The 14,521-nt window shown below is 39.6% G+C and overlaps 1 protein-coding gene across 5 annotated transcripts; it reads left to right on the forward strand.

Moving 5' to 3' along the window:
- Window positions 1-1,183: 1,183 nt before the first annotated feature.
- zbtb17 (zinc finger and BTB domain containing 17) lies at window positions 1,184-14,118 on the forward strand. 5 transcript variants are annotated; one of them, XM_053483250.1, is made up of 16 exons: window positions 1,464-1,837; window positions 6,621-6,714; window positions 7,355-7,610; window positions 7,839-8,000; window positions 8,140-8,478; window positions 8,579-8,668; window positions 8,753-9,000; window positions 9,312-9,454; window positions 9,634-9,934; window positions 10,042-10,129; window positions 10,224-10,340; window positions 10,757-10,877; window positions 10,993-11,123; window positions 11,284-11,556; window positions 11,732-11,821; window positions 13,327-14,118. In XM_053483250.1, the coding sequence occupies exons 3-16, from the start codon at window positions 7,406-7,408 to the stop codon at window positions 13,680-13,682; spliced, it is 2,664 nt and encodes an 887-aa protein (XP_053339225.1). In that variant the 5' UTR covers window positions 1,464-1,837; window positions 6,621-6,714; window positions 7,355-7,405; the 3' UTR covers window positions 13,683-14,118. The 5 variants fall into 5 exon arrangements, with proteins under 5 accessions (XP_053339224.1, XP_053339225.1, XP_053339226.1 ...); XM_053483251.1 differs by having other exon boundaries at window positions 1,464-1,815; XM_053483252.1 differs by having other exon boundaries at window positions 1,466-1,570.
- The last annotated feature ends 403 nt before the right edge of the window (window positions 14,119-14,521 follow it).

Consider the following 14,521-nt stretch of genomic DNA (forward strand, 5'->3'; position numbering starts at 1 on the left):
CCATGAGCTCATAATGAAATTAAAGGACACTGCAACAAAATTCATGAAAATGATTTGTAAAACTTTTTTTTTTTTTTTTTTAACAAAAACTTAATATTTGTTCCTTTAACAAGGGACAATATTATATTTAGTATTACCTTGGATTAGGCACATGATACACAGCTGTTAATAAATCAGCTGGTTTTAAACAGCCTGTTATTTCAGGGGGGTCAGGGAGAGCTCAGTGGTTAAGACATTGGACTACAGTTCGGAAGGTCCCAACAACCACCAAGTTGACCCTGTTGGGCCCTTTTGCAAGGCCCTTAACCCTCAACTGCTCAGATGTATAAAGAGATAAAAATGTAAGCTCGCTCTGGATAAGGGTGTCTGCCTAAATGTAAATGTTATTTCTTGCAACATATTCCACTCACATAAAAATAGAGAAAAAGTTAATCCTGTTTTTGTGTTTGAGAAAGTTCATTTTGAACCTTTACAGTTCACAGACCGCCAAATTATATATATTTTTATTTAAATTAGCTACTATGTGCAGTATAAAGCTTTTTTTCTTCTACAAATCCATCTCCAGCCAACCTACACTGGATGTACAGTAATTAATTGATTGATTGATTGATTGATTGAGTAATTGAGTACTTGATAATTTTTCTTCTACGAATCCATTCCCAGCCCACCTATACTAGGCTTAATTGCTAATTATATAGTTAGATAAATCCATTCTTGAACCTCTGTAGTCCAACTAGGTACCATGGAGGCACCCCATATTATATATTATTCCCATTTTATAACCGCAATAGTAACATTCAAACACTACAGGCAACTTAGGAACGACAATTAGTATAATCACTATATCTTTGTACTCGGGGGACCAACCAAGCAGGAGGAGAAAATGCACACATACCTCAAGGCGGGAATCAAACCCAGAGCCTGGAGGTGCAAGGCGACATTGTTAACCACTAAGCCACCAGAAAGGCAGTCTTTTTCCTTCTAAGCAACCATCCCCAGCCCACCTACACTAGGCTTAATTGCTAGCTAGCTAGCTAGGTGCAGCATTATTAACAGTACATAATGCACTGATCATGCAATACAGTGTTTTCACTGTGTTTCAGCCCACAGAATTTTATCAATATAAGAAATCGGATAATCAAAGCCCTTTGTTGTTCACATTCTTTAGCTGCAAACAGATCAGTTTCTTTCACTGTTGACTGAAAAATATGCTTGGTCGCTTAAAACACTGATTGCAGTATTAAATCACTTTCTGTATAGTTACTCTTCCCAGTGTGCCTTGTATGTTATGAGATGTTTGCTATTATGTTTATAGCAAGTGAACTTTCTGCAATTTTTTTTTTTTAATCTGTTAGTAAATTGCACCATCATGTGGTCAACCTGTAGAAGTGCACCCCTGCGCATGCGCAATGTGATCCCCACGCACCCCGCTCGGCCACTATCAATCGATCAGAGAGCAGAAGATGGCGGATCGTCGAGTCTGAGTACCGACATCGATCACCGGATAACTCGATCGGACGCAGCCGAAATTGACCAAGTATATCCAACGGTTTGGGCCAAACTACTGGAGGTAATATTAAAATTTAAACGCAGTCAGGATGAGCCCTTTATGGGTGTTACCGCGGGTCGTTGTTGAAGCCAAACAGAACAGAAACTCAGGAGGCTTTCCGAGCGGCTCATCCCACCTCCATCTTGTTTGAGTGCTCCAGCCGCGGCCAGGCACGCTGAATTAATCCCGGAGCCCGAGAACAGAGGACTCCTAATCAATCCGCAGCATCGTCCACCTGCCACGGGAGGCAGTTAGTGGGGCCTTGTGTGAGTGAAGTGTGTGAGCGAAGTGTGTGCGGCTTTAAGGTTTAATTCTGTTTAACGGACAATTATTAAATATACAAACGTATAGCGTAGTTCAGTGTTTTTTATTAGACGTTGAATTAAATATATTCAGATTTGCTTGTTTTTTTGTTGTTGCAAAAGCTGTGTCAAATATAACAAAAAAAATAAAATATATTAGTAATAAACTAGCAACAGTGTCGATGTTGCTAATGTTGTTGAGTGACGTCATGTCGTGTTGCATTTTGGGTACTGGTCGCCATGTTTAGTCCTCAAAAACAAATCAACAAAGGAGGAAAAAACACAAAAACAAAGAAACACGAGCACAGTGTGAGAGAATTAAGCGCAGGATTAATTATAAAGCAAATGAGCGCTGTTACTTCAGTTCAGTCATGTAACTTATTTACTTTGCCTTTGTATTGTACTTGATACTTATTTACTGCATTCAGTAATTAAGGGATGAACTTAAACTTGACCTCTTGTACAAGGTGGTATCAATAGGTTTCGAGATTAGCTCTGTTTACAAGCTCTGTTTTTTTTTTTTTTTTTTTGCTATATGTCCTTCCTCAGACACGTTAAAACCTTGCAGTAGAATTCGCTATTGTCGGTCTGGCCCCTGGTGATAAATACTCGATGCACCGTGCCGTGAACGGTTGAAAATTACAGTTAGCATGCACTTGTTCAAGCTGCGGACTTTCCTTGTTTTTTCGGTCATGGAAATGATGGGCACTTCCACTGTGAAGACTGTTGATTTCGTCTCAGGGTTGTACCCATACACCCAAATTCCGTCACCAGTAATGGTCCTGGACATAAAAAGATGGGTCATCCATGGCGGGCTGACGATTTGGCAGTTTTGACGTGATGTTCCTTTAGCTTCCGGTTCAGCAGCCTGGGGACGAACTTGGCAGCAACACAACGCATGTTCACATCACACATGAGGATTCCCTCGACTGGTCCATATGACACACCGATGTTGTGTATTGTTCTACAACAATCATCATGCACAAGTGGTCGAATGGTTTCAACATTTTCGGTAGCTGAGCTCATTAAAAGTCTTCCAGTGATGTTCTTCCGCTCTTGAAGCGCACACCTCAAATGACAGATTTCATGTTTCATGCTGAATTTCATGTTTGCCCTTTGTTCTAACTTGCTGTCCAAGCAGACGTTGTAATGCCCCTGGTCAGTGTAGCACCAGTTGCACAGCTCTCGACATGCACAGTGCTTCCCTGTGACTGTGCCCTTGTGCTGCCATCTGTCGGCATGTCACAAAACTAGTCTCAAAACTTTTTGATATTACCTCATATTTGCACTTCAGCAATCTTTACACTCATGTAATGTTACTTCAGCTTTGCACTGATCATTATGTTAACTTGCATAAATAAAAAGATTCAGAACGGAAGTAGTTTTCTATAATTCTTTAAGGTAATTCATGGTAGGAAACATAGGTATAACACTAATTATACACACGTGGACAAAATTTTTGGTGCCCTTCGGTCAATGAAAGAAAAATTCACTATGGTCACAGAAATAACTTTAATCTGACAAAAGTAGTAAATAAAAATTCTATGACTGTTAACCAATGAAAGTTAGACATTGCTTTTCAACCATGCTTCAACAAAATTATTAAAAAGAAATAAACTCATGGAACAGGCCTAGACAAAAATGATGGTGCCCCTAACTTAATATTTTGCACAACCTTTTGAGGCAATCACTGCAATCAAACGATTCCTGTAACTGTCAATGAGACTTCTGCACCTCTCAGCAGGTATTTTGGCCCACTCCTCATGAGTAAACTGCTCCAGTTGGTTTGAAGGGCGCCTTTTCCAAACGGCATGTTTCAGCTCCTTCTAAAGATGCTCAATAGGATTGAGGTCAAGGCTCATAGAAGGCCACTTTAGAATAGTCCAATGTTTTCCTCTTAGCCATTCTTGGGTGTTTTTAGCTGTGTGTTTTGGGTCGTTGTCCTGTTGCAAGACCCATGACCTTGAGACTGAGACCAAGCTTTCGGACACTGACCAGCACATTTCTCTTTAGAATCCCTTGATAGTTTTGAGATTTTATTGTACCCTGCACAGATTCAAGACACCCTGTGCCAGATGCAGCAAAGCAGCCACAGAACATAACAGAGTCTCCTTCATGTTTCACAGTAGGGGCAGTGTTCTTGTCTTGATATGCTTCATTTTTCCATCTGTGAACATAGAGCTGATGTGCCTTGGCAAAAAGTTCAATTTTTGTCTCATCTGTCCATAGGACATTCTCCAAGAAGCTTTGAGGCTTTCAACATGTAGTCTGGCATATTCCAGTCTGGCTTTTTTATTATTTGTTTTCAACAGTGGTGTCCTCCTTGGTCGTCCCCCATGTAGTCCACTTTGGCTCAAACAACGACAGATGATGTGATTTGACACTGATGTTCCTTGAGCATGAAGCAAGAACCTTGAATCGCTTTAGAAGTCTTTCTGGGCTCTTTTGTTACGATTCAGATTATCCATCTCTTTGATTTGTCTCCTGCAGCCACGTCCAGGGAGGTTGGCTACAGTCCCATGGATCTTAAACTTCTGAATAATATGTGCAGCTGTAGTCACAGAAACATCTAGCTGCTTGGAGGTGGTCTTATAGCCTTTTCCTTTAACTGGCTTGTCTATAATTTTCTTTTGAATCTCCTGAGACAACTCTTTCCTTCGCTTCCTCTGGTCCATGTTGACACACCATGTCACCAAACATCACAAGTGACTACCTGGAGCCCTATATATAGGCCCACTGACTGATTACAAGATTGTAGACACCTGTGATGCTAACTAGTGGACACACCTTGAATTAACATGTCGCTTTGGTCACATTATTTTTAGTCTTTCCTGAGGGGAAACATCATTTTTGTCTAGGCCTGTTCCATGAGTTTATTTCTTTTAAATAATTTCATTGAAGCATGGTTGAAAAGCAATGTCTGACTGTCATTGGTTAACATTCATAGATTTTTTGTCAGATTAAAGTTATTTCTGTGACCATTGTGAGTTTTTCTTTCATTGACCGAAGGGTACCAACAATTTTGTCCATGTGTGGACAAAACGTATACTTATATATAAGTATTTTGTGAAAGGGTTACCTAAGTAGTCGCAATCCTACACTGTGTCTGTGTAACTAGCGATAACAACAACACTTTAATGTGTTTTAATTATAACTTGCCTGGGTGACGGTGCTGTGAATACACAGACACGTGGTGCTGAAGGTGGTTGATCTTACAGCTGCTATGCGTGCCACACGACACCTCTTTGTTACCTAGGCAACCACAGTTCCACTGGTGTGCTTCCGGGCTTAAAAGCGAACAAAGCGCACACCATTTACGATACGGTTTAAGCACCAGTCGTGGTACGTTATAACACAGTGGGGTCCAACAATCTATATTAATGTTAACAGCGTGACAGTGAAAAATTTAATAACATTAAACACACTTGCTATACGTGTTATTTATTAATTATTAACAAGCCAAAAAAAATTTATAGAGAGGAATACAGGAGGAATTAAGATTTAACATTTTATAACATTACTAAGAATAGACATTTTAACAAACAATACGTTCTTGAATATAAATGTAAATAAATGTTTTTTTATGCATATAAACCTCTATTATTTCACTAAAAATAATCTAAAATACTAGGGATGGGAATCACCAGGGACCAGCCATGGCAGTATTGTCACGATACCCAGGTGTCAATTCGATTTGTATTGTAATTCTTTTATTATATTTAGGTTGTGCTGCTTGCCAATGTTTGAATAGTTTAGAGTGCACCACCTGTAGGAGCTGTAACATTTTACCTTAAAAGAAGATATATATATATATATATATATATATATATATATATATATATATATATAACAATAAAAAAAAAAAATTTTGGCAATACATGAATTGTCCTACAAAAGAAATGCAATATATCACTGAATCAAAAAAAAAATTCTCTCTCCTATCACTAATAAAAACTGTTTTGGCCAGACCTGGATGTTGATCCTGTCTCTAATACCATCGAGCAACTGACTGAATACTAACTTCATTCGTTCTGTGGAATAAAGTGTAAACATAAACAATAATATTAAAATAACCCTAACATTGTCAAGTACATTGTACAGTGTCAAGTTAAACATTAACTGGTTTTATTTTTTATTAAAGATGTTCATAACTATTTTTTCCACACATTTTCCACTACATTTTCAATGGTCTGGGCCACATATATAATTTTAGGTGTGAGTACATATGCACAAACACACACGTGTATATTTATGAATGTATAAATATATTGCCATGTGTATGAAAACAAAAAATATATAAACATTACGGTGCTTCTCAAAAAGTTGTGGGAAATATTTTTTTTTTGCAATTTAATCCAAAGTTGAAACTCTACCATATTCTGTATTCATTGCGTGTCAAGTGAAATGTCAATCCGCCTTTTGTTTTAATTTCAATTATTACGGCTTACAGCTCATGAAAATCAAAATATTAGAATACTTATTAAGATCAATAAAAATGATTTGCAATACAGATATGTCCAACTACTGAAAAACATGTTAATTTATGACTCAATATTTGGTCCGGCTGCTTTACTGAATCATTTCAGCAAGGCACGGAGGTGATCAGTCTGTAGCACTGCTGCGGCATTATTAAATGCTAATAGGTAACAATAGTTTTGGCACTATTGGAAACGGAAATTGGTATCTCCATAAAGTTTGCCAGCTGATAGAAGCATGAAGTGCTATAAAATCCTTTCTAAGAGCTAAAGTATTCTCCACTTTTTCTCCAGACATTGGGACCCTGATTTACAAATGAAATGCTGAAGAGAGGACTTTGAACTGCTGAGCTGTGGGCCTTTTCTTTTCTTCTTCTTCTTAGCTCAGGTAAAATGTTTTTGACATTGTTTCTGGTTCAGGAATGGCTTTAGGCTAGGAATGCAACAGTTGTAGCCCATTACCTCCTGAAGATGTCTGTATATGGTGGCTCTTGATGCTCTGACTCCAGCCTCACTCCACTCCTTGTGAACGTCAAGTTCTTGAATTGGCTTTGTTTAACACTCTTCTTAAGGTCACAGTCATCCTGTTGTTTTTGCACCTTTTCCTACCATTATTTTTTTTTTTTAACTCTAATTCAAAATGAAATTTAAGATTTTGTGATACTGGACTTTTGATTTTCATGAGCTATAAGTTGATGATATTAAAACATAAAAAGGCTTGAAATATTTACAAGTAATTCATCTAGAATATATAAAAGTATTATTTTTGCACTGATAAGAGAATGAGAAAATATGACTTTTGCTTTCTAATAAATATAAACTTATCAGTTTGATGCACATTTGACACAGTTTTTATTTATTTATGTATTTTATTTTATTCAACACAAGGACAAATCTGCAATACATTTGATACACCACTTAAATTCCCTACATCAGAACAAATTAAATTTTGGTTTTATCCAGTGATTTAAATGTTGTTGCATTACTATATAAAATGATTAGGTCATACTAATATCTTATTTATACAGGATTATCCTAAACAAGAGCCTGACCATCCTGGGCTGACCAATCAGGCAGCGATGGACTTCCCATGCCACAGTGGGAAAGTCTTAGAGCAGCTAAATCATCAGCGTCAGCAGGATCTCCTGTGTGACTGCACGTTTGTGGTGGATGGTGTGGACTTCAAGGCCCACAAGGCCGTACTGGCGGCATGCAGCACGTACTTCCATGCTCTGTTCCTGGACCAAAAGGATGTTGTGCATTTGGATATCAGTAATGCTGCAGGTATACAGAGTCTAATCTAATCGAAAGTTAATATTTATTTCATGTCCGATATTTATCTATTTAAATATTTATCAGGAGTGTTAATGTTTACACTCACAATGTCTGGGTGTTCCTCTATTTTACTTGACAACTTACTGTACTTTTAACACTGTAAAGAAATCTTTTCTGAATACACTACAACTTCTACTTCTGTCTTCCCTAACGGCAAACATTTTATGTTCCTTGCAGGCCTTGGACAAATCCTTGAGTTTATGTACACAGCTAAGCTGACGCTGAACCCTCAGAATGTCGAGGACGTTCTGGCTGTAGCCACTTTTCTTCAGATGCAAGAAATCGTCGATGCTTGCTCTGTTTACAAGTCACTCGCAGGACCACCAGTGTTAAACAATGGTCAGTAGTGTCCAAGTCTGTTGTATGTGTCTTATGCCACAGTGCTGCTGAATTCTCAAATCTGATTGGTCAGAAGGTGTTACCTTTGTACGTTTAAAAAAAAAAAAAACTTTAAAGTGTTTTTCTTCATATCACTTAGGTGTATCCGGTCCAACCGAGCAAAATCGGAAGCTGATTAAGGAAGACGACAATGGTTCTGTGGAGCAACAGGACAGTCACGTCTCGGCTCAAAGCAGCGTCCCCGAGGGAGATGAAGCTCCCTGTTCATCCGAGACCCCTGAAGAGCAGCGGGCGAGTTGTAGCGCTACTGAAGGACAAAGCACAGGTGCTGAAAGTGTAGGGATTCGACCACAAAAGCGCAGCCAACACACCAAGCTAACGGAGGAAGAAAAAGAAGAAGAAGAGGAGCAGGAAGGGAGCGCAACCAAGGATCTTATGGAGTATCAGGATGACCTGTCTGATGCTGATTACAGACCCAGTCAGTCTGTCTTTTCTGTCTCATGCTTTTGTGATCTTCTTCAGTGCCCACTGTAAATTGAATACTATGTTATTATCTGTTCTTTTTTTTTTTTTTCCAGAAATATCACAAAGAGCTGCAATTAGGAGGTCTCACGTAAGCACACGGAGAAGCAAGTCAAAATCCATCACTCGACATGTTTCAACGCCAGGTAAACGTGCAGCTCTGTCATGCTAGCACTGCAACCATGTCTGTTTTCTTTTCTGATCGCTGTCCTTTTGTCTTATGGTGACAGACGACAGCAGCGAAGAAAGTCTGTCGAAAGCCACTACCGAAGAAAATATAAGAGAAGAGTTGGATCAGGAAGAGGAGTTTGACGAGGAGGAGGAGCAGACAGATCAGGATGATGAAGAAGGGGAGATGGATGTAGATGATGCGACTGCAGAAGCGACAGATGAAGGAGAGGGGAAATGTCTGAGGTCCGGGGTCATGGCTGAACGCAGTGAGTCCAGATCGTACGGCTCTGTCACACACAAATGTGAGGTAAGAGAGGGTTAGCATGTGCATGCAGTGCTTTATAAAGTACATATTTAAAGGCTTGCTTCTGTTGTGTAGATGGTGTGTTATTGACATGAATGAGATTTTAAACATTTATACTGTATGGAGAGACTAATACAGAGAAATTTGTTGAAGAAGAAAAAATCACACCTCATCTAGAACATAAGTAGATAAAAATCAGGTGAATTTGAAAACTGAAAATGGAGCATTTCTTTAACACTTACTGTAGTTAAAGCCAGCCTTATTTACAGTATGCTCAGTTAGTTCTCTCCTCACGGTCTTGATGGCTTTTGCAGGATTGTGGAAAGAAGTTTACCCACACTGGGAATTTTAAGCGCCACATGCGCATCCATACAGGCGAGAAACCCTTCAGCTGCAGGGACTGCAACAAGGCATTTTCTGACCCGGCTGCCTGCAAAGCACACGAAAAAACCCACAGGTGAGTTAGCACCTTAAAAACAGACATATTCTGGAAGTGCATGGAAAGAAAGAAGTGGATGGTGATGGTTGACTGTATATTAAACCCACAAATATTGATGTTGCGCACAAACCCGCCACACTAGTGGAAATAAAATCTAACCGATCCGCATATGCCTCTGCTCCTCTTTTCACCTCTAGCCCGGTAAAGCCCTACTGCTGTTCCACCTGTGGGAAGAGCTACCGGCAGATCAGCCTACTGAACCTGCACCGGAAGCGGCACACCGGCGAGGCGCGGTACAGCTGCGAGGAGTGCGGCAAACTCTTCACTACATCGGGTAACCTGAAGCGCCACCAGCTGGTGCACAGCGGGGAGAAGCCGTACCACTGTGAGTACTGCGAGCGCACTTTCTCAGACCCCACCGCCAAAATGCGCCACCTGGAGATCCATGACACGGACAAGGGCCACAAATGCCCACAATGCGACAAGAAATTCAACCAGGTTAGAGAAAGGGCAAGAGGATATAAAAAATTACATGAAACACAATGATAACTATTTAACAAACTATATATACAAGTTATTATTATTATTATTTATTTTTTTTTCAGATAGGAAACTTGAAAGCTCACATGAAGATCCACATTGCAGACGGACCGCTGAAGTGTAAAGAGTGCGGGAAGCAGTTTACCACATCAGGTGAGCTGTCTATAGAGAAGCGGTGTGAGAGTGTTGTGTGTGAGTGTGTGTGTGAGTGTGCGCACATGCACTCAACAATGCTCTCTTTGTACAGGGAACCTGAAGAGGCACCTGCGAGTTCACAGCGGAGAGAAGCCCTTTGTGTGTATGCACTGTCAGAGAGCATTCGCTGATCCGGGGGCACTGCAGAGACACGTGCGCATTCACACAGGTACTTACCTGACTTTTACTGATTTACAGTGGGGCAAAAAAGTATTTAGTCAGCCACCAATTGTGCAAGTTCTCCCCCTTAAAAAGATGAAAGAGGCCTGTAATTTTCATCATAGGTATACCTCAACTATGAGAGACGAAATAAGAAAAAAAAAATCCAGAAAATCACATTGTATCATTATTGCTACATCTTCAATGCCCTTGCTGATGGAAGGAGGTTTTCACTGAAAATCTCACGATACATGGCCCTATTCATTCTTTCCTTTACTCGGATCAGTCGTCCTGGTCCCTTTGCAGTAAAACAACATGATGTTTCCACCCCCATGCTTCATAGTAGGTATGGTGTTCTTTGGATGCAACTGCATTCTGTGTGCATCAGATTGTGTAGATCAGACTATGTGTGTGTGTGTGTTGCAGGAGAAAAGCCATGCCTTTGTCTAATCTGTGGAAAAGGCTTTACGCAGGCTAGTTCGCTGATTGCTCATGTCCGGCAGCACACGGGAGAGAAGCCTTATGTATGTGACCGCTGTGGCAAAAGGTAAGTGAAATAAATATATACAGTATGTGAGCGTCTGGATTTTTAAAAGTAATGTTATTATACACGCTAGGTGATAAAATGACAGACTGCGTAATGGTTACGTTATAACATGCAGGTTTGTGCAGTCCAGCCAACTGGCCAATCACATCCGCCATCATGACAATATACGGCCCCACAAATGCCAAACCTGCAACAAAGCATTTGTCAATGTCGGAGACCTCTCTAAACACATCATCATTCATACAGGTACACTGAATTATTATTATTATTTTTTTTTTTCAACAAAAGGCAAATCGACCCCTGATTAGTAAAAGAAAAGATTACACAAGATTAGGAGTGTTCATTGTGTATAAATAAAGTGACATTCATTATTTTTCCCTGAATGTTTATTTATCTCCAAATCCAGGTGAGAAACCTTATCTTTGCGACAAGTGTGGGCGCGGGTTTAACCGCGTGGACAACCTCCGCTCCCACGTTAAAACTGTTCACCAGGGCAGAGCGGGCATGAAGAGACTGGTGACGTCAGAGGACGACAACGAGGAGGACAAGCTCCTTCCTGCCACCGCCTCTATGTCTGAACTTGACGAGAACGAAGTCAATATTGTTACAGTCACCACAGACGACATTGTGACTTTGGCTACAGAAGCGCTGGCGGCCAACACTGTTGCACAGCTGACTGGTAAGAGACAGCAACCAGCGCACAGGGTGGCGTATATAACATTGTGTATTTATTAATATAAAGGGGACGAGTGAAAATAAGGAGGCAATTTTTTTTTAACTTTATTTAAATGCAAAGATGATTTTTAGACGATATTGATAATGAGGATGATTTCTATTGTTCTTGCGCGGTGCAGTGGTGCCTGTTACTACGTCTGTATCTGCTGATGAAACAGAGGCTCTGAAAGCTGAGATCACAAAGGCAGTGGAAAAAGTGCAGGAGGCTGGTGAGACAAAACATTTACACATGTACATTAAAAGCCCATGTGGCAAAATACAGTGCAATTGTACAAGGTGTTCAAGTCAAACCAGGACTCATGTCTATGAATATCAATCCCGGCTGAGGTGGCTCGGCGCCCACTGCAGTTGTTCCTTTGAATCTTCAAATTTGACAGATAACTTGTCACCAGCTTGTTGAAACGACTCATGTTTTTGTGGGAACTTTACACACACATCATTAATCAACACCATTTGTATAGGAACTCAGGTGGGAGTTATTGCTACATCCCACGTACACTCCTGACCATTAAAACATGTTTGGGCTATTAAAGGAGTTCCTGGGAGGCCAGCGTTTCAGACGTGAAGCAGGCAGTCCGATCATGGCTCTGGCTTACTGAGAAAACTTTCTACCTTGATGGTGTCCAAGCACTATTGAAATACTGGAATAAGTGCATTAGTGTAGCAGGGGATTATATAGAGAAATAAACGGAGTTTTTACTCCCAGATCTGTGTTCTAATATTCTGCACAATCGAAAGTCCTGGTTTGACTTGAACACACCTCGGGCTAACTAGGGCTAAACTTTTGCACAACGTTACAACAAAATATTAGTTTATACCTACAAGATATATAGTGTGTTATATTTTACAGGCTTTTTTTTCATTATTACAAGAGGAGGGCCAAATAGTGTACGTTAAGTTATAATGGATTTCAAATAAATTACTTTTCATGCATGTGTTCTAAATTTTTTTTATGTTGATTTGCCATTTTTTAAATGATGCCTTTTTGCAAGATGCACTCATGCAAAACAAAAATTTTTATTTTTTACAGTCTCCTGTTCAATCGCAGTGAAAAAAAAAACTGATAGTGTCTTCCTTTTCACCCAAAAGCCCACATTCTCTTTATTGTGAACTGCTTTAACTGTAAACTCATTTCTGGGTCAGCAAATGATTTACATGGAAGTCAGAAGTAAAGTAAATTATCAGCTGCATGCTAATATTATGAGCTTTTACAAAGTATCCTTAAAATGATATTAATATTAAAGCTTAGAGACTTTTTAACATACCGCAGCTTTAATCCTAAATGGGTAGAGAGTGCAGAATATTGTTACTCTTTGTTACAAATTATGCAAAAAAAAAACCTTTATAACCCTTTAGTGTGTAATACGAGTCACAGCAATGCTAGAGAAGGCGAAGCCTTATTTTTCCCTCCAGAGACTAGACTTGAAGTGATGACTACAGTAAAGTGGCAGTTTAAAGAGAAATATACAGCTATTTTGGTTATGAACAACAAAAAGCAAGTGCCCAGTATCGAAAGTGTCGTAATTCACAATGGTTTCAACATTTAATCAAACATTTTGGTATACATTTAATGACAACCCTGTTTACCTAATTCAAAATCATCCCCCTCCTTCAGTGTTTGTCTCAATCCTCGCCAGTATCCCTTAAACCCTTTATAAATCCTGAACCAGTTGACATGATTTGTAAATTCTGTTTTCCTTTCCCACCGTTGTAGATCCCAACACGCAGATCTTATATGCATGTGACTCCTGTGGGGAGAAGTTCCTGGATGCCACTTCTCTGGCCCAGCATGTGCGAATACACACAGCCCAGGCTCTCGTCATGTTCCAGGCTGACTCGGACTTCTACCAGCAGTATGAAGCGGCGGATGGTACTTGGCAGACCACCGAGCACGTCATTCAGGGGGAAGAGATCCTCTTTAGGAGGGAGGGAGAGGAAGAAGTTAATGATGGCACCCAGGGCGAGGAGGCGCGTCCTGAACATCAGCCTGAGGAGGAGGAAGAGGAGACAGAGTCTCAGAGTGAAACTGCACAAGAGGATGTACAGATTTGTGAAAGTCAGGCACAGTGATGCCATACTGAGCGAGTCAAGGAATTAAAAAAATTCCAGAGACATTGATGTATTTTTGAGGAATATATAATTTAAAACTTGAAATAGTACTATTTCAAGACAAATGCTACATTCTTGCTTGTTTTATGAATAGATTGCATAGCACAAGTACATAATATCATGTTTAGGTTGTAAAGAATTATTTTACAAGAAGCCAGTTGTTTTTGGTCATTACTTCTAATTCTAACTCAATGCACATTTCTGTATTATTCTGATACTTCTCGCACAAACACAGACGCGTCTAACATGTCCTCTGCCTTTATCTGGATTCTTTGAAAGCACCTACATTCTTAATACTGCACTTACAGTGAAAAACTAAATGTTATATACACTGTGCATAAAATTATAACCTGTGTTCTGTCACAGCTATTTGTGTTTCATAAAAAAAGGAATCATTCATTCTTCGGTTTTTCTTTGTTCCTAATTACTCAGGAAGACTTATTTTGTGCATCTTATACTATTTACACTTAAAACAAAAAAATCAAATCACTGCATGGAAACTATAGAAAATTATCAGAAATTATAAAATATTTTTATGATGCTACAGAATAAATAATCAAGTATGTATTAAGTAGGGCAGGGCTCATTAATCTTTTTAGGCAATATCCAAAAAACAGACAGTCACCATGATGAAGTGATCACTATGTTAATTGCCAAAGTGGCAAGGGTCTGTCCACATGACACATCAATTATGAATAACACCCACCTTAGAGTGGTATTTGTCCTTTTGACCCAGGTTGCCAGCTCGATGCTTTGTTGCAGTTGAAGGTGAAGGAACTTTCTCAAGGGCCCAAGAGTGG

This window comes from Clarias gariepinus, chromosome 22 (assembly GCF_024256425.1).
Source record: "Clarias gariepinus isolate MV-2021 ecotype Netherlands chromosome 22, CGAR_prim_01v2, whole genome shotgun sequence".
Classification (NCBI taxonomy): domain Eukaryota; kingdom Metazoa; phylum Chordata; class Actinopteri; order Siluriformes; family Clariidae; genus Clarias; species Clarias gariepinus.